The 19433-nt window shown below is 44.5% G+C and overlaps 1 protein-coding gene across 1 annotated transcript; it reads right to left on the bottom strand.

The window, feature by feature from the left end:
• Positions 1–1243: 1243 nt before the first annotated feature.
• Positions 1244–6446, bottom strand: LOC104509636 (E3 ubiquitin-protein ligase NEURL1-like; the record flags this gene model as incomplete). The annotated part of the gene is made up of 2 exons (XM_010151648.1): positions 1244–1565; positions 6205–6446. Coding segments are annotated over 2 exons (564 nt in total), but the record flags the coding sequence as incomplete, so codon positions are not given.
• Between the last annotated feature and the right edge of the window lie 12987 nt (positions 6447–19433).

A 19433-nucleotide genomic window follows, 5' to 3' on the forward strand; every position in this document is an offset into this window, starting at 1 on the left:
AGAAAGCAAAAAGCTGCTGAGAAATTCTTTAAATCCTCTGCCTTGTGCAATCTTAGGCCAGTAGTTTTTGCAGCAAGAAGGAGGTCAGTGCCATTTCTTCACCTCCTGAACCCACATCCATCTTCCCTGACATGTAGGTTCCTACTGGAAGTCCTGCCACTGTATTTTCTAATACAGCAAGCAATGCAGAAAAGGAGGCGGAACTATCAGAAAGAGGATTCATTAAAGTTTTTTATATATATCATGAAGATGAGAGTGTTTGTCATTTTAACAGAACTTAGCAGGCTGCAAGACAGGAAAAAGCAAGGATCTCTGTCAGCCTAGCAAGATCACCTCATCTTCAGACAGAACTGCTCATGAAGGTCAGCAGATATCATCTTACCTTTTCCATGGTGAAAACAAGACCCATGAAACTACTGTTACATGGAGAAGTGCTGTGATTTGCCCCCCAGTAACAATGCAAAGCCAAGTCCAAGGCTGCATGCTGATACCTCTGATCCCCCAGCAGTCTAGCTGCCCCTTAAGCTGGGTCCTGGGAGACTTTTTTCAGATCTTAAGATGTATAAACTCAAATAGCCCAAACCTTGACAGACTGCACATTTGGGGTTAGATTGTGCCCTCAGGAGTGCCTATCTACCTCCATTTCAGCTGAGGATGGCAGAACACAGAGGCACACAGGGCTCCTTGTCCTCCAATACCAACTGCATTGCCAACCTTCAGGCTCCAGAGGACAAATTAAACTCCTCTGTGAAAGCAATAACCTGGCAAAACCAGATGCAGCTTATCCCAGGTAATTTGGAAGAGATCCATGTTTCAAATCTTCCCACTAACCCAACCAGAAAATCACAATAGTGCCATCCAGGAAGGATTTATCCATAAAGTGTAAAACACATTTCCCCATTTTGACATGGGGAAAGCAGCAGATGAAAGCTCTACAAGGTATACAATGCACCCCAGTCTATGCTCGGATGGGGCTCAGCTGGTGCAACACCTCTGAGCAGAAGCCCGCTTATTTACAGATGGCTTCTAGTGCTGTAGCTGTTGTTTCCCACCTCCCACTCATGTCACATTAAGTTTGAAACACCCACTGATCCAGGCTGAGGTGGTGAGATGCTCTGGGGAGGAAAAATGGTCATTTCCCTGGGACTGTCCCAGCACAGCGAGGAGGACAGGCAGCATCAGGCTGGCCCTTCACCGGGGACGGCTCAGCATCATCCCTGCGCGTTGGGAGCCAGGTACTCACCTAAGAGCTGCACTCCACGGGTGAGTCCATAGACGTCGATCAAAGCCCAGAGGGGCTCTGCTGTCCTCACCCCGCTGAAGAAGAGCATCGCAGCGGAGTCGTTCACCCGGTAGAAAACACGTCCCTTCTTGTCCACCCAGAAGGCTATGATGTTTCCCTCGTTCGCAAACTCTTCTGGAAGAGCCTTGGCCCAAAAACCACTTTGGGAAACCAAGTCAGGGCACGCGTACTTCGGCAGAGTGTCAGGGTTAATCCTCGATGGATCCTTGGAAGTAAACCCGAGTCGAAGAGCCCCACTCCAGCAACACTGCTTTTTAGTGATCTGCAAAGATAACAGAAGCAATAACAGCGTTTGGCGTTTGAGCATCCATTTACACGCTACAGCCTCTATGCCATTGAGCACTAATGGCCACCATGCAGATCAGCCTACTAGATTTAGGAAACATTTTACCCACCAAACACAGCTGTAGCTTTTTTGGCTGCAAGAAGCAATGCTGCACACTTAGGATACAATGCACATATTTTTTAAAAAAATCAAATTAAATCTATGCGGAGAGGTGAAATGTAATTACAGCTGCATGATGACTCACTTCTATTTCTAGGGTAATTCCTTTTGGCCTAAGAAACATCCTCTCACAGAATGTGCCAAAAATGGCCATAAGAGCTTTTTATCTCAGCACCTGCAGCGGCAGAGCTCTTCCCCTGTGGTTCTGAGATGATGTGGTCTCTCAGGACCTGAGGGAAAATGCACTGGCTCCAAAATCAGTCACCACCATAGGGTTTTCTGGGCTTCCCAGCCAAGTAAAAGACAGTCTTACCCCCATTTAGCTTGTCAGATTGGATGAAATCACAGCCTTGCAGCAGAGAACTTGTGTGCAGGAAAGCACAGTTTAATGTATTTAACTATATTACACAATTAGGAAGCAATGATAGATGTTGGCTTATGGTTGAGGAAAACCTATTTATTTCAGATGAGTGGTGTTTTTCAAGGTATGTTGTGCACATCTACAACCCACCTGTCAGTATGCAGTTACTCAGTGTGTATGGGGTCAAGAACTTCTGCTATAGCTTTTGGGATGGTGCAATGTGTCATATCCACCCTTCTGCACATGAGAGACAGCAGGACAAAGGATCACAGATGCCTCCAGTGTTATTGACTTCTCACATGAACTGAACCCTGGACTGAAGGGGATCTGAGGGGAGCAGGCAAAGGGTCCTAAACATGTACAGCACGTCCAAAACACCACCCAGTTACAAGGTCTCTTTCTTCCCATGGAAGCAAGGAGTCTTCCAAGGTTATTACGGTCTCCAGATGTAGATGATGCCCTTGGAGTCCTTTTCCCCTCATTTTGTTGAGTATGAACCTGCTGGGAATTGCTCATCTCAGAAGGATTCAGCCTGTCAGCATTCAGACTATGAAATGAAAGACCTCCGGATGCTGGATTCATTCCTGATGTGGGGCCAGGACAGTTCCTGCGTGCCAGTTGACACATAATTGGCGTTTCTGTTCACGCACTGAACGTGCAGCAAACATGACAGCACTTGAGACAGCCCTCTTCCATCAAAGCCTTGGCCGCCTCAAGCAATTTCACTCTTGGCTGCAGGGCAAGAGGAGAAACATGGATAGGTACCACCTACCAGATGTCACACAAAACTTGCTACCTTACTGCAATTTCTTGTTCTGCCAAAACACTAATGAGTGGCTATGCCAGAGACTGAACTGTCCAGGACTGAAGGACTTTGTCCACAAAAGCATGGCAGCTGTCCCTTGTGTCCTAGCTTGGAAGCACAGGATTTTCCCCAAGGGATTCTCCAAGACGTTATCTCAGGTCGTCTGAATTCTCTCCTAATCACATTTGTAAATATTGCATTTTTCTTTCATGTGTTCCTCTCCAGGGTAAATCTGGAACATGTGCCCTTTGGGACACAACAATCTCACAATAAAGACATTGTTCAAAGCCTGGAGATTTCTGTTTTATAATTAAAGTATCAGAGACCATAGAGCTTCAGAAAAAAAACCAAACATTATCAACAGACAGTTCCTCAGTTAAGTGAGAAATGCTCTTTGTCCCTGCTCAACCCAGCCAGGTACCTGAACTGCTTACGTGAAATACTTGAGCGCTGACCTCAGTCCCAGGAACCATGGGAAGCTCGTGCTTGCCAGATGGACACTGGGGTGGCACTAAAAAGGACTGAAGTAGATTTGCTATCTTGTATGCCTGGCCAGGATGGGATGGCATCGTGCATGTCCCCAGTGGAAGGGGGACGGATGGGGCATGCACATGAAAAAACAGGGAATATATGCACACTCCAAGAAAAATCCTGGATTATTTATTGCATCAAATATACTGCGAGCCCTAAAAGCTTTTGGGTCTGAGATAAATATGGCCTCATTGTTATTTGTACAATTTACTCTTTCACAGTCTCTTGCCAATACTTCACAGCAATCACAGGCTGCATGAAGTAAATATTCATATGGTAATCGAGGCTGTACATGTTCCATGGATTAATCAGCACCTATAAACAGTTCTCAATACAGTCTGACCACAGGCAAACTAATATCCAAATTAAAATCTATTATAAAGCCTGCCAAGAATTAGACACAGCTGGACAAAGGGTACACAGTTTTGCTAAAAAAGGCAATGGTTAATGATGGACCAAATTATCAAATTCTCTCTTCAGCAGCCACTGCTAGCAGAAAAGCCTGGGAGGCCCACTGGGTACCAGAAGGAGAAGAAAAGATACAATCTGCAACCAAGCTGCTAAGCCATAGCTGCTTCCACAGATGCAGGCTCCTGCTGTTCACTGCCTTGTATCACCTTTGACAACCTCACTCCACTCCCTAGCAGTTTCCTGAATTACATGGAAGAAACCGTGCTGGGACATATCTCTTGGAGGCGAAGAAAGAGGAAATCTGGCTGTTTGATGGCATTCCCAAAGCTGCAAATCTGCAAAGAAATCTCAGAATGAAATCCAAGATACAATACCTAATAAACACAGTGAAATCTCCTGACTTCTTTCCCTGATTTTCCAAAGGGATTTTACACCTTATAGGACCTGACTGATTGGGTTCATGATTAGTCTTGAGCTGATAAGAAGGTTTAAGACACCATTTTCCACAGGCACACACAGTAGCAAGGCAACTGCAGGACAGACTTATCAGCAAAGCAAAGGTGTTTTCACATTTCCATCCATCCCTAGAGTACAAGTTCTGCTGAAGCCTGTTGATTACTCCCATGAGACCTTCCCATTGGACTCAGCAGGAGCTCTGCTTGTAAATCCCTTGTGCAGATTTGCATACATATTCTTCACATATGTTATGCAAGCTAAAATCCTAAAATATACAGTGATAAACAAGTGTGAATTTCCAGAGATAGCTACATTGTTTCAGAATGAGAAAGAAATACCCATAATCTTTGCCTAAACCACTAAACCCACTCAAATCTTTGATGGTGTTTTCAAAAATGAAATGCTGCTTTCATCTCCTCCCAAATCATTTTTCGCAGTTGTTTGTCCAAACTGCTAGCCAACTGGGAAAAAAATCCCATTAGGCACCATGAGTGAGTCCTGCTGGGGTTCTAGCCTGAATGGAAGCAGTAAGAGCTCCACAGGAATCATAGCAAAACTGTAGGAGGGATTTTCGAGATTTGGGCTTGAGCCTGAAATCACAGAAATCTCTGTATTTTCAAAAGGAGGCATCTTCCTCATGCCTTGCTCCATTGCTGGCTGTAAGGGAAGAGGCAGAGAAGGCTGATATGGTCCCAGCATGCTGGGTCCTCTAGCAGTGGGCAGTGGCAGGATCATTCAGACTCAGTTGATGTATGCAGATAAATCTGGGAAACTCCTTGTGCATAAATGAGGGATTTGCAGGCAGATCTTTCTCTTCTCCCATGAACAAGAGTTGCCAATGAAGATGACTGGCTTTCTCCCAATGAAAGGCACGAAATGAAAAATGCAGTCCCACAAAAGGGCATAGAGATTGGAGAATATCTATGAATGAAGTTTAAAGGGCCCCAGGCACCTTCAAGGTGCTGAGACCCTAAAAAGTGCTCAAGTTCCTAAAGGGACTGATTGATTTCTTCCTGGGGAAGCAGCTCCCAGTGTACATGGAGGCTTGCTGTCTTACAGGAGCTGAACTTCTCACGCCAGCTACAGCACAAGGGTACCAACTCCATCTTCCCGGTTACCGCAGACACAAAGGAAGTGAAATCAGCCTCTGCCAGCAAGAAAAATGCAATGCCCGCAAGATTCTCTCCTCTGACCTTAATGCTACCAGGCGACTGATTCAAAGCAGTCAGCAGTCTGCCAAAAAGATCCTTTTCTTAGGAGGCAACTCTGACCGCACTGGCTGATCCCTGTCATCCTTTTAGCCAAACCCTTTTATCTTCCCTGCACAGGAGCAAACACCTTCACTTCCAGGTCCTTTTCACCTCTTATCTGTCAGCTATGGAGAGCCTGATTCCCACCTCCATGAAACCAGCTCTCGTTGCTGCCTTGTTTCAGGAATAAAAGTGCTTGTACACGTTAACTAACTCCTCACTGTCCCTCAGCCCGCCCAGTAAAGCTCCTTGGCAGGGCACATGCAAAGCCTGGAGGACATGCTGGCTAGAGAGATGCTGAGGCTGCTGCCTTTCAGACTGACTGATAAATACAGCCCTTTCTTCTTGCTGTTTTCCAAGCAACCTCAACTTAATCTCTTCATCTGACATCATGGTAAGCTTTCTGGAGCATGGATTTCCCTTTTGTTCCCAGTTCCTACAGCAGTCTGTACCCATGGCTCCAAAAACTACACTGACAAAAGCAGAAGTACCAACAAAGATCACAGATCTTTAAGGCCAAGATCTGACAACTGTGCTTATCAAAGAAGGCTAAAGATCTGTTGCAAGCACCAAAGCCTGCTACCCCCCAATGTTCATTCACAGCAGCTCCCATAGCAATGAGGGAAAGTATAATTTACTCACCTTAAGCCTGACTTGTTCATAAATAACGATGGGCCTATTGCTGAAGGTAATGGCGTTGCAGAAACTAGCCTGGCGCTTCACTGCCTTCTGCGTTGCGTCCATGATGATCTGAGATCCCTTCGTGTGAGGATGGAAAAGCAGAGGGCTGATGGACAGAGTTCCACACTGTGGGATCGGGAGACAGTGCTTCTGCTTGTGGTGGCATCGGTGGGAGGAAGCTGAAAACGACCCACCTATGGAATCTGAAAGCAGAAAGGGAAAAAAAGGGTTTCAGATCTGCTGCAGGAAGTAAAAAACTTTCAGTGCAAAAACCCCAGGGTATTTCAAAGGGGAACTATAGATTAAAATAAAAGTTAGTCAAATCCCCACTCTGTACATCACTGAGGGTTTCAAGAGCATCTTGAACAATAAAAGGCTACAAGGATACTGAAGACTCCTGTCTGGACAGTCTGATAGTACAGAGCACAACATGGAGACCACAGTTCAGCACGGAAATCACAGGCCATCTTGAGGCCACACATCAGAAAAGAAGGTAAGAACTGGTTCCAAAACCGGAGCAAAACACATGTGAAGTGCTGTATTCAAAGCTGTCAAGCTTAGGGAAAAATCTTCCATTTCTAGAGGACTCCCATGCAACTTGACTATTTCTCTCCTTCTTTGCAACAGCACAACCCCATCGATCCTTGTGTCCATGTATCTTTGGATGCGGTCCTATCCACCTGTGTGCTAAGTGCCAGCTCAGCCCCATACATTGCTAATTTACACTCAAGCACCATTCAGCAATACCTGGATTCCTCCACCAAACCCCACCCATTCTCCTCTCCTCCACTGACAGGAACCTCAGCTGAGATCTCACTTGTCATGAAGGCACTGATCAGCATGCCATGTTTATGGTGAGGAAAGCAGAGAGGGAGAAAGGCTATGAAGCAGGGAGAATATTACGCCTTTCTCTAACCAAGGCCTTACACAAAGAGTGAATGCACAAACAACACAGTCATGACAGCAGCTTTGTTTATGAACGAATGGATGCGTGAGCTTCTTTTCAAGAGGGAGCCTGCAGCAGCTCAAGCACAAAACAATCATTATACTGAACACAAGTCATCTGCTTCCTTTTCCTTGTGTGCACACACACACTACATTATGCACATATGTTTGGGAGGAGATACTCACAGATCTGGAAACAGTATCAACAGAATAAAGGATTATTCCATGGTAGACTCAGGGATACAACAAAAGCAAATATGACCTTAACAATGTGCCAGTTTGTGCTCTAAAGATGCACGACTGAACCGTATGGTTAAAGACTACTCCTCAAGCACACGAGCTATAGAAACTAATTCTATACATTCTTCACACAAATTAATTGCTGATAGTTCGTCTTTATATAGCTACTATAAAATAATGCTTACACCTCTAAGGTAACTCTTGGCTTTGTAATAGGAAGCTTGAACACTGTTCCTCCTGGCCTTTGGGGTAGTTTTAGCTTGTAGCTACGTGATGTTGTAATGGCACATCATCAGGGTGAGCTTGCATAACTACCAACAGAATTTAATATCCTGATTTCTAATGAGAACATTTTAATTCAGCTTCAGCATCGGTCACTCCAGCCTTCTCTCATCTTGCTGGGTTTTTTTCTCCCACTTTCTGCAGCAGTGCTATCCCTTCAGAACAGAGCAGGGAGGCCAGACAAACAGGGCTGTTACCTTCAAACACTTTCATTAATGCTTGAAGGGAGAGATAAACCAACTGGGAATTATTTGAAGCTAAAAATTATGTGGAATATAAGTCATCTTCCTTCTCCTGTTCCTCACACATAGAGGGGGAGAAATAAGGTGCCCAGTACCCAGAACAAGTAGAGGTTCATCTGAGCAGGCAGGTTGGAGTAGGAAACCTCCAGCAGGAACAGACATGTTAAGCCCTCAGCTTTAGTGATACCTTGCTGATGAGTTCCTCAGGCTCAATGGTATTTTGCAAGGAAGTATTTCCTTTAATCACTGCAAACATGATGCTGTTCACCATCACAAATGGTTAGGAGCCAGAAACTGCAAAAGACTTAACCTTGCTCCACTCCACCTCCCCAGGTGGGTCATGCTGGTCTGTAGGGAGAAGACCGTTGACAGATGGTCAAAGCAAACCATCCCAGCCTCTCTTTTGGCAGAAATTTTTCAGGCTGCTGGATCTCCTCATTGCTCATCTCTTCGCTGCCTCTCTTTTTCTGCAATATTCCTTTTTTATAGGTAGACTCATTAAACAAACATTGTAAAAACTTCCATTCCTAAATTTTTCAGCTTTTCTATATATGAAGTCACAGTCATTTTTTTAAACAAGACACACATTGAAAGTTATAATCGTTTGAGCTAATTTAAAATCAAAGAATCCATAGAAAAACATAAAACTCTCTTTTTCTCGTCACTTCCAGTCTTGCTTTTTTTTTTTTAAACACATCTTTGATAGTTTCTAGGACTGCATATATATGTGAAAGAGAAGCAGCTACCAGTGATTATACATTCATGCCATCTTTGCACCCAGAACTGAATTTTGTAGCTCAAACTTTTTGCTAGCAGTCCCTCAAAAAAACTTGTGCACCACAAAGGCACACACACTTTAACCTGTCTGCATATCTCAATGCTCCAATTTTACCAGGTAACTTGGCTGTGATAATTGCTGCTGCACCTCTCCATAGGGCACTGCATCCTTTCAAAATGAGGTAACGGAGTCACCAAAACTGCCCACAGCTTTCAAAACAGGCTCGGATAACAACACCACACATGTCCAGAGCATCTACTGGAGCAGCGTTATGGAGCTGTAGGGTCCTGCCTGACCCCGTGGGAAGGATGTTAGGGGAATGCTTATTTGCTGTGACAGTAGTGTGCCCACTACGTGTAAATGGGTCAAACCTGTGCCAGGCCAACTCCTGCAGGATGCGTCCCCCGAGCAGACAGATGAAACACAGGGCAGCTGTGATGTATGGGAATGGAAGAAGCCACCACAGTATCAGCTTTCACGGATGGATAATGCAAATGTGGAGGAGAGCTCCTTCTTTCTCCCAAATGCTCTTACACAGCACTGACTCTTGCATGATCAGCAAGTTCGGGTAAGGACCAGAAAAGGTCTTAATTTTTAAAAAGTGCAACTATTTAATAATGAGGTTTTTACAAATAGCTGGAGAAGTTACAAAGCAATGGGTCAAATACAAAGGCCTTTGCTCAGCTTCTTGTGGGCAGCATGTCCACTCCAAAAGGAGAAGACACCATGCAACTTCAGATGGCAACACAAACACCTAAGACTGGACTTAGACAAGGAAAGGGACACTTCAGCAACACAAGCTGTGAGATACATTGCTGTCCTTGCTTAACCGGCTAAAAATAAAACTAATCATCTGCTTAAATTTTTTGTTGTCAGTGGGCTGTACCTGGACTCCAGCCTTCTCCCATCCCCTTGTTCAAACTACTACACATTTTGACATCCTCAGCCTTTGCTACCAGCGATACTGGTACAATGCAGCTGGAGTCCATGCAGTAGGTTTCAAATTTTTTTTTTTTTTTCCCGTTGCATAAAAGAATTGGGTGAAACTCACAAACTCAGTGTCAGCTGGCAAAATAGGCAAAGTCCTCCTGGTTTCACAGCAAGCATGGGAGACTCCATGAACTGAGTCTGTCCCAGACTCCCTGGCCACAGCCTGACTTTGAACACCGAACAAAGGCAAAGTGAAGTCATTGCTTGATACAGAAATTGCAAACAAATAAGTATTTGAAAGAAGGCTGAAATGTGAGAGCGTGTTCAAGGGCACCACAAGTTTCCCATTCCACAACATAACACAACTTCCTCTGACAAGGAGTCGTAGCAACATGCCAGGACTACACAAACTGCTGTCTTGTGACGAAAGTCACAAGAGCAAAATCATGTCTGTCTGAAAACAGCCTCTGTGCCAAAGGGCTACAAAATCTAGAGGCAACATGGGCCCCCATACAGCATTCCAGGTTTCACACTGAGGGTCAGAAAGAACAGCATCTGCTCACTCTTATGGTTTTAAAGTTTGGATCGACTTCCGTTTTCCGTTCACACCCAATAATAGATGCTGTTTGAACCTTTTCATTCAGTAGTGGATTTGAACCCTGAACACAACCTTTCCCTAGTACCATGAGCCCCACCAAGAGAGCAGCAGAAGTGGTAAGGTGCCACTTGCTCCCCTGAACCACAAGCCCAAGGGCTGGATCTTCTGAAAGCTTTAGTAAGCCAAGGTGAAGGAGACATTTCATGAATCACACACAGTGTGAGGCAGACTGAAACACTCTGCCTCCAGTGTCCCACTCCCAAACGCATCCTTTTCTGAGCCCTGTTTGAGAAAGCAGAATATTACCCCAAAGGTGGCACACTTCTCCCTCTATGTGCATTAGATGTCCATGGTCTCCTGGAGCTCAAGGCCTGAGCAACATCCACACACTACGTAAAAGGCAGCACTGGATGTTCTCAGCTTAGCAAAATGCATCCCAAAGCCTGTTAGGGGCTTGCACCAGAAGCGTTCATGCTCTGCAAACATTAGGCATAATCCTAAGGCTTGGAATTTCTTAAAACGCGGCAAGAAATTACTGGATTTTTTTTTTTCTAAATACATCTTTTCCGGTTGAAAAAAAATCTCTACAGACACCTATCAGAATGCTGTCAAAACTCATTTCAGACTGAAAACTGACTGCAAGGTATTTAAGATAAACTTCTTAAAGCACGAGAAATAAGTGGCATTTATAATTGAAGAAAAAGACTTCAAAAGAAGACAGAAGAAAAGACAGAAGACAAGACTTCAAAACAGAGCCCAGGGACTGACACGCAGCAGCAAGTGGGAACGACAAATCCCTGTCTGGCTGGGGAGGAGAAGAGAGGTCTGGGGTTGGTGACAGAGGTACCTGTCCTACAGGCTAGTGATGGTGAAAAGAGTGGACAGCACCCTATGAAAGGAAAAAAAGGGTTTTAAAATTATTACATTATCAAAATAGGCTGACAGACTGCTTCGTCTGGTAGGTGGCCTCACTGTATAAGCTTTGAGAAGGAAGGATTTTGAGAAGGGAGAAAAGGAAACCATGTGCAGGTGTGGGGAACACAAAGGAAGCCCTGCCCCAGGGACGCATGCGTGGTGCAGCAGCAAAGCCTGAGCCATGAAAGCGTACCTGCACAGCCTTTCCAAAGCTGCGTGGTTACTGGCAGCACAGGGAGAAAAAAAATCAGCTATGAGATGGCTGCTTATAAGCCTTACCACTTTTTGAGGTGATCCCACACTTTTGAGAATTATCAGTGAAATACAGTGTAACAAGTTACGCTGATCCTTTACACTTGTTAATAAAGTTCAAAAGGAAAGAAGCATAATAAATTCATTGTGCTAGGCTTCACAAATGGATTCTTAAAAGCACACTTCAAGATAGTTTACTAAAAATAAATATTAGCCTAACACCAGTAGAAACTGAAAAGGGGTTGCAAACCTTGTTTTCTCACATGCAGCCTGACCGAGGGCATATGCACAGAAAAGAGAGAACCATAAATTAATGCAAATTAAAACCAAGGGTTTCTTCACTGCCTTTTAAACATGTTTGCTGTTCTTGAAGGAATAAGTAATCATCTATCTCCAGCCTATATCCAGCTCTCCCTGTGCCAGTTAGGATGATAATGACCCTATATCAGATTGCTATCACCACAGTCGGCTACTCATCTTGGCATTACAAGGTAACCCGGAACCAAAAGCAAAGCTTTGCTCTCCCACAAAGACCGATTATAGCTTTGCAGGTGTTGGGGCATCCAGTAATAGCAATACAAAGAGTTAATTCTGGATCACTGAATCTGGAACACCTGAAATTATGGAGCATCTTGGGTTAAACTTTAGGGACATATCTACAAGGTGGATCTCAGCCAGCAGGTCAGATCTAGAACTCCCATCCAAGACTCCAAAACAAGGCAAAGCCAAAACATTAACTTATTTTCATCTGTGCTATTTTAGCAGTGAGGAGATGTATCGAGAGAACAGGTTTGCAGATAGTGTAACATTTTCCATTTATTTGCACACTAGGAGACAAGAGGCAGGTGCAGGCAGACCACATGCACATGAAAGGAGATAATGACAGAGTTGGGCTTAGAGTCGGGCGCTTTTTTTTTTCCCAGGCCAAAAAAAAGTGCTGTGTTAGAAGTACCAGATCTGAAAAACAACAAGGGTGGTTTTACAGATATGTATGAGAACTCCTGTCTCCTCAGTATAAAAAGTGGGCAAGAGAAGCTGGAGTTGATTGCAGGATGACCCAAAATGGATCCATTTTTCCAACCCAACTGTTGGGCAGTAGGGAGTGGTTAGTTTGTGAGGAGCCTTCAAAGTGAAGAAGCTGATTTTTAGTTTCATAGAGGAAAAATACAATTAGCGAAAGAGATGCAAAAAGTGACAGTAAGGACAGAGGGCAAGAAAACAGGTACAACAGTAGAAATTTGGAATAAATACAAGTGTGGCAAGACTTTGTCAATAGCAGAGAAGACTGAGGTTTGCAGAAAGGAAAGGGGCAAGGCTGTGTCCAAAAGATGGGACATATGCAGGCAGGATCTGCAAGACTCAGGACACTGATGTGATTGAGCAGATTTAGGAAGATGAGCTGAAACAGCCTGCCATTTCCTCTGCCTCTCTGCTCAGCTGGGATGTACAGTTGTTCTCCATCACGTTCAGTGTGGAAGCTGAGGAGCAGAGATGTGTCCTGTTCAACAGTCACTTACCGTGCAGAGATGATAACCTCTGGAGAAGTACCAGGTGATTACCTGCGTGTGGGGCTTTTTTAGCAACACCAGCTGAACCCACTGACTTGCAAGACCCTGGTTACAACTCGGATGGGAGGCTTTACAAAGCCTTGTGTGAAGACGGTGCTGAGGCTGAGTATTTTTAAGGGTCAGGAGGGTGGCAATTCTTATAAAGCTTGAAAAAAAGAAGGTAAAAGAGCTGAGGAGTGACAGGAGAATAAGAGCTCTGCTTCAGTTATATTAAACCCGAGTTGTTTGTAGCATTTTATTGAAAAAGCAAAAAAAAACCTGGAGCAAAACTTTAGGTTGGCCAAAGGAGATTTAAGTACTACAGCAGAGAGGTGAACCTGTTCATTGACAGTAGAAAGGATGTGGATGAACTGACGTTTGTCGTTGAAATTGCCCAAAGAGAGACAAGAAGATGCTCCTGGGCAGAGCCTAGAGGAGATTGTGCCAGGTGTGTGAAGAAGGTGAGGAACACCCTCAAAATGCAGGAGAACACAGCAGGGCAGAATTGAGCTGGGGAGGAAAACCCTCACACACACCATTTCCAGGAGGAACAATCCAGCTGAGGGCACTGCAAGCACCACAATCATGAGGGTTTTCGTGAAGAAAAGATGGTATCAGAAGAGGTATGTGAATATATAGGTATTACTATATGCACATAAGGCTGTGGAGAAGAAATCCCTTCCCCTTATAAATCAATTTTTAAACTTCACATCTTCAGTAATGATGCCACGTAATTGTTAACCATCGCCTGGTCCCTAATTAGGCACTGTCTACTGAGCATCTCTCACCGTCATTTGCAGCAATTCAGTAACCAACGTGACATGTCACGGAGGATGGCCACAAGACCCCCAGCACTACTCTGCTTCCCGCAGGGGCTGCCCACCCTCTGCAGGCTCCCTCCTCACCCTCTCCCTGTGCAAATCCCTCCCAACCCCTGCAGACCGTAAGTCCGCTAAGCACATAAGAACAGCAAGAGCATAAGTAAGCAGCCATATGCTTCTGTCTGCTGGGCAAGGAGAGAGGGGGTGAGCAGCACCCCACTAAGATGCTGGGCAGCAGCAGGATGAATTGGCTAAGGAGCTACATTCCCCAGGGTCCAGCAAGGTCTGTGGAAAGGACACAGAGATCCCTCCATCAGCAGCAGCCACTTCTCCCCACACTATCTTCTAGCAGCTCTGCTGACCCACAAGCAGACTTACATGTGCCATGTAATTATTTTTGAGAGCAGCAAGGCACCTCTGACATTATTCACTTTGCACCTTGGTGATTTTGCATCTTTATTATTATTACTAAGACACTGTAATTTAGATGTTGTATGTAGGAAATGAGAAGATCAAAGTAAAAAATGGTGCTCTGGAAGCATGCAAGATCTCTTTCTTGATTTAGAGCATTTTTGCTCTGCTGTGATCAGGTCGGGTCTGTCAGCAGTCTAACGAGAAATGTAAAACTGTATTTATATCTTCTAACAAAAAAAAAGCAAGATTAAGTCCCGTTAAGTTTAAGATTTAGGGTTGTTTTAAAAATTCTGTTTATCCTTCTTTTGCAAATGTGCAGGCTGGGAATTTTCTCCTTTGCTAGTATCTGGTGCTTCAGGAGGAGGATGCACAGCTTGCCCAGGGTGATGGCTGATCTGCCTGTGCTGCAGATGGTGGGACAGAAGAAAGAAAAAAACCCAAACTTTCCACGCTGCCTCCTCTTGGCAATCCTCATCTTCTCAAGGATAAGCAGATATGCTCTGTTGACCATAAGGTTATGTATACTTTATCAAATAAGTTATGTTTGCTTCTCTGACTCACTGCATTAATGAATCAGTTCCCTTCCATAGCTCTTTTCCAGAAACTGTCCACTCGTGAACTCTCCCACCTACCGTAATTCCAGTTACTCATTTTCTTAGTATGGACCATAATCAGGCACAGAACATTTTACACCTGTATTAACAGAGTTCCTCCTAATTTATAATCATGTAAACTAAGCCTAACTAGTTATCATAGACATTGAACTAAAAGCAGTGCTGCTGAGATGAGGACCAAGAGCATCTCCATGCCTCTCTCTAACCTCATACGAGTGCACAGAAGGGGCAAGTTCAGCTTCTGCTCTCACCTGTGTCCTCCTGCAGGTCTGCCAGAAAGCCAAACTCTGGCTCTGCATGTGCTTTCCCCAGATAACACATCCCCTCACCCTTGCCAGAGGGTGAAACCTCCCATCAGGTTTGAACCAAAGCCTCATCCTCACAAGCCAAGTGTTTCCACTGCAGTGCTACCTGCACACTGCTTTTTCCCTTTCCCTCCTGCCATACTGGCACAGCTGGGACAACCAGCTAAACTGCTGCCCAGAGGTAGCCGTGTTGCGCTCCACAGCCAGCCGAGCAGCCGCTCTCAGAGGGTTCACGACAGTTCACATTGCAAAAAAGGTAGCTACAGAAAAGCAGAGCCTGGCTGCAAATGTTTTATGGCCACGTAGTATTTCCATGCACTACAAATCAATGTAAAAGATGTTTTCTTCAAGGGGCCTCATATAGACTGTGTTTTTAAAATGCATTCCCTCTGCTAAATATAAATCAGTAAGAGTTTTTGTTCTTCCAAAAGATTAACTAGCCTCAGTATTTTGGGATCTAATTCTGGAATACTTGTAGAGGTGCCAGCATTCTCTTCCAATTTAAATACAGTTTAATGGAAAGTCTATCCTGGGCACATTTTCCATGTGCGGTGTAACAGCTTGGAAGTCTGAATATTGAGAGTTCACCAGAAACAAAAGTAACCTGTCGAGGTTAAACTTTAGATATTTGTCAGGATGAGAAGGAATGTGGAAGCAGTGGAGAGCAGGGCAAAAGCAAACGTAAGAGTGGCAGAGACAAGCAAATGGACTAGTAGGACCAAAATTCAAGAGATGGTAGAAAATGGTGTAGCCTACTGTCAAAGCCATGCAAAGAAAATACAAGTTAGAGAAGCTGTGGTTCTGAACTCAAGCCCTTGAACTAGCTTTGGGTTATACCTGCATGAAATACAAGATGTGCCTTCTAGACTCAAGATGCTGAATTTGGCCTGCAGCAGGCTACTAACACTGGATGTTTACAATATAATGAGCTAAATTAATATACTGTTCTTTATAGCCCTTTATCACCAGTGGAAACAGATAGGGTCTTAAGAGCATAACGAAGAACATCTCCAAATCGTGCTTCTCGTCTGGATCATCAGCTGAAGGATGCTCTCCTACCACTCTACCATTCATCCCAGTGCATGAGACTATACATTAGGGATGCAGAACAGAGTGTCCAAAAATCTCCTGTTGCTTCTGACTTCCCATATCCTAAGCGTCTTGTTCAGCACAGCTCCCTAATCAGAGACTACCTCTCATTGCAAAAGACAAAAGTCCCAGGCTGGAGACACCATCCCACCTTGCTCTAATACTTTTGTATCTGACAAGTGTCACTGGAATAAGGAAAGAGAACAGTAAGACCTTGGAATAGCACAGGCTCCCCAGCGTAGAACACAAACATCTCTGCGGAGTCAGCATTTGCAAGAAGGTGGTATGGGTGCTGGGCTCATAGTTGTAACTCCAGGGCAGAGAACAAAGACTGCTGGAGGGCTGCCTCTAAAAAGAGCCTGGAAGACACTCTAGAACACAGACAGTACCATTTATCTCACAGCAAACTCTAGAGCTGCACTAACTGAAATAACCCTGAGATGACAGTAATTTAACCCCCAAATACCATCAGTTCCTCAAAGCCACAAAAGGTTTAGAGATCAACGTGTTAGGTGAGCTTAGGTCACAGCAAACAGGACCTTCCTCAAAGACACCCACACACACTGGGGATTCAGCATCCACACATGCTTTGTGCCCTGGCAAATACCTGGGAAGCACAGCACGGGTACACGCAGCACAGCCCTGATGTGCTCCTGCCTCACAGCAGCACGTGCTAGTAAAGCGTAATTTTCCTTTCAGTTCAGAAACATTGTTGATGACTTTGGACTGCAGTTGTGAAATCTCCAGTGGCTCTGTTGCCTCTTCTGCATTGTGCTGCTTGAGTTTATTGCAAATGTTACATCTGTATACCCTCACTTTAATTTACCATCTTGATGGGTCAGGATATTTATCCCAGAGCCTGTTCTTCTACACCTCCTCTTATCCAGCTGGACAGTGCAGATTACATTTATTATTCAGTACCACATACCATGAAGTTTTATGCCATAATACCATTTCCCAAGAATCTCAAGAAGCAGTTTTTCTTCTATCATACATGCCATTTACACTTTAGGCATGCCTTTTTTCCTAACATACACCATCCATTTAGAGTCACTTTGAGGTACTGTAAAGTTGGATCATTTTGTGTGTAGTCTTGTTTAAAAATGCAGTGCTCACACTCCTAGCCCTGAAGTCCCCTGCAGGGTCTCTTGTGAGCATGCCTGCCAGAAGCAGCTCCTTAGCCATCCACATTTAAAACTTAATGAGCACTTCTGAGATGTAGTGATTATTTTTCTGGAGCCTAAAGGCTCCCATTCCCTCCTTTCAGCGGTTTAAGTGTGACTCCTCCACTAGTGTCTGCCCACGAATGTCCAACAGCTTTTCTCCAAACCCAAGAGACAGTGCTCCCCTTCCTGCAGAGCAACCAGGGGACATCCTCAGGTGACAGCACAGCCCCAGGGCAATATCCAGCTACAGACGCTCTTGGGATGGAGATCTGCTACCCCTCAATGAAGACGCCAAGAATTTCCAGACCACCACAGTGCTCGTTCTACAGCTGCATTGCTCTTGTCAGCCGGGGCCGAGGGTCAGCCCGCGTTACCCCAGGAGCTGGCAAAGCGAGAGTCCTGTCTCTCAATGGGCAGTGTTGCTTAGCTGTGTGAGCAGGCCTCAATCATTTGCTAAAACCTTCTGGTGTTGATGTCCTCACGCTCAGGTCACTGCTTTTTCCTTTCTGCAGGTTGGTGGCTGTAGATGTACAGCCACACACTACATCTACTCTGTCTTTCTTTTTTTGTCTGTTTTCATTTCTTTCTGATCAACTGAAAAATCCCTTTTTCAGCAGAAGCAAATTGCACTGCTTGCTTTGGTTTTAGTCGTTACAGTCTCCAAACTACTTCCATCCACACCAGTTATCCAAATATCAAAGATTTTCATTCAACAAAGTCCAAAGGCAATCCTAAAGGGAAAGCATTAAACATACATTTGCTGAGGGTCTCCTGGCTGCAGGGTTTATGCTGTTATGAAATGGAATACAAAATTTCTTTGCTCACAAAGGAAAAACGCACCTGATATTCTAGTTCTACACACTGACTAGACCCAAACGATATTGATTCCAGTGGCTTTTTTCCTGACTATGTTTGGCAGCTAATAAATCTCTGAAGTATGGGGTTATTAGAGCTAGCAATTTGTCAGACAGGTGAAGATTTACTATTGCTTTTACTAAATGGTGACATTTAACATCCCCTTAAATGTTTCAGGATTAAAGGAGCCATGTACTTCCTTGAATTCCTCCAACATTTCCCTATTCAAATCATCCTTTCCTCTCATCACCCCCTCTGCCCACTTCTCCTTGAAGAAAGTTCACAGAACACGACCTTCCCTTCTGTTTGCTTTGCCATCCTTTCCTCTCCAAAATACCTTCCTCCTCCCTCCACCACTTTCCTTGTCACAAGTATTAAAGTTTCTCAGCCACTTCCCTCTTTCAAGTCTCCCATGTCCTTCACTGGCTTCTATCCATCACATCTCTCTGTCACTTAGTTTTACTCCTCCTTTTTCTTCTTTCTAATCTCTTGAACCCTCCTGGTTTGTTATCCTCAGGACAGACAAGCTTCCTATTTTCCAATTTAAAAACAAACCCCAAAACCTAAACCCACCATCCCTCTCCTGAACCACTAACAGGTCCTAGTGATCAACTGAAGCTTCCCAGCCTTACAAAGTTATAATCAGATGGATTTATTTTGGTAACACCCATTAGTTAATCAGTGCTGTATCCTGCAAAGTAACTTGTACTGGTTACTAAGTGAGGTTACAGAGTTTGTCATCAGAACAGCATGTTTTTCAGGTGCATTGTTGGGATTAAAACATCGGAGCTCCATGCCTGACTCCCACCGAGCTGGAAAAACTTCCAGCCTACCTGGCAGAGCTGGCATGAGGGCACAGAAGTAAAGCAGCCAACCCAGTGTGGAACACCAGCCCTGCTCTCCAGCAACTTCTCGCTGCACAAACAGAAATTAAACCCAAGAACTTTTGCCCAGACCACAGCGGTCTCCAGTAGCACTAGAAGTGTTAACCACTACACGCTTAAATTATGATTTTTCTCCAGGCAAATAATTTAAGTACTGCTGAGGCAAAACCAGGAGAAAGGGCAACATTTCTCCCTTTACGCAAGAATTTGGCCATCCACGCACTCATTCCTTCATTAATCTGCACTTTCTGTACCACAGCCACAAGTGGAATCTAAATCACCAAACGTCCCGCTCTTGTCTGACTCTGCAGCA

The sequence above is a fragment of the Eurypyga helias genome, unplaced genomic scaffold (assembly GCF_000690775.1).
Source record: "Eurypyga helias isolate BGI_N326 unplaced genomic scaffold, ASM69077v1 scaffold40355, whole genome shotgun sequence".
NCBI classification, from domain to species: Eukaryota; Metazoa; Chordata; class Aves; order Eurypygiformes; family Eurypygidae; genus Eurypyga; species Eurypyga helias.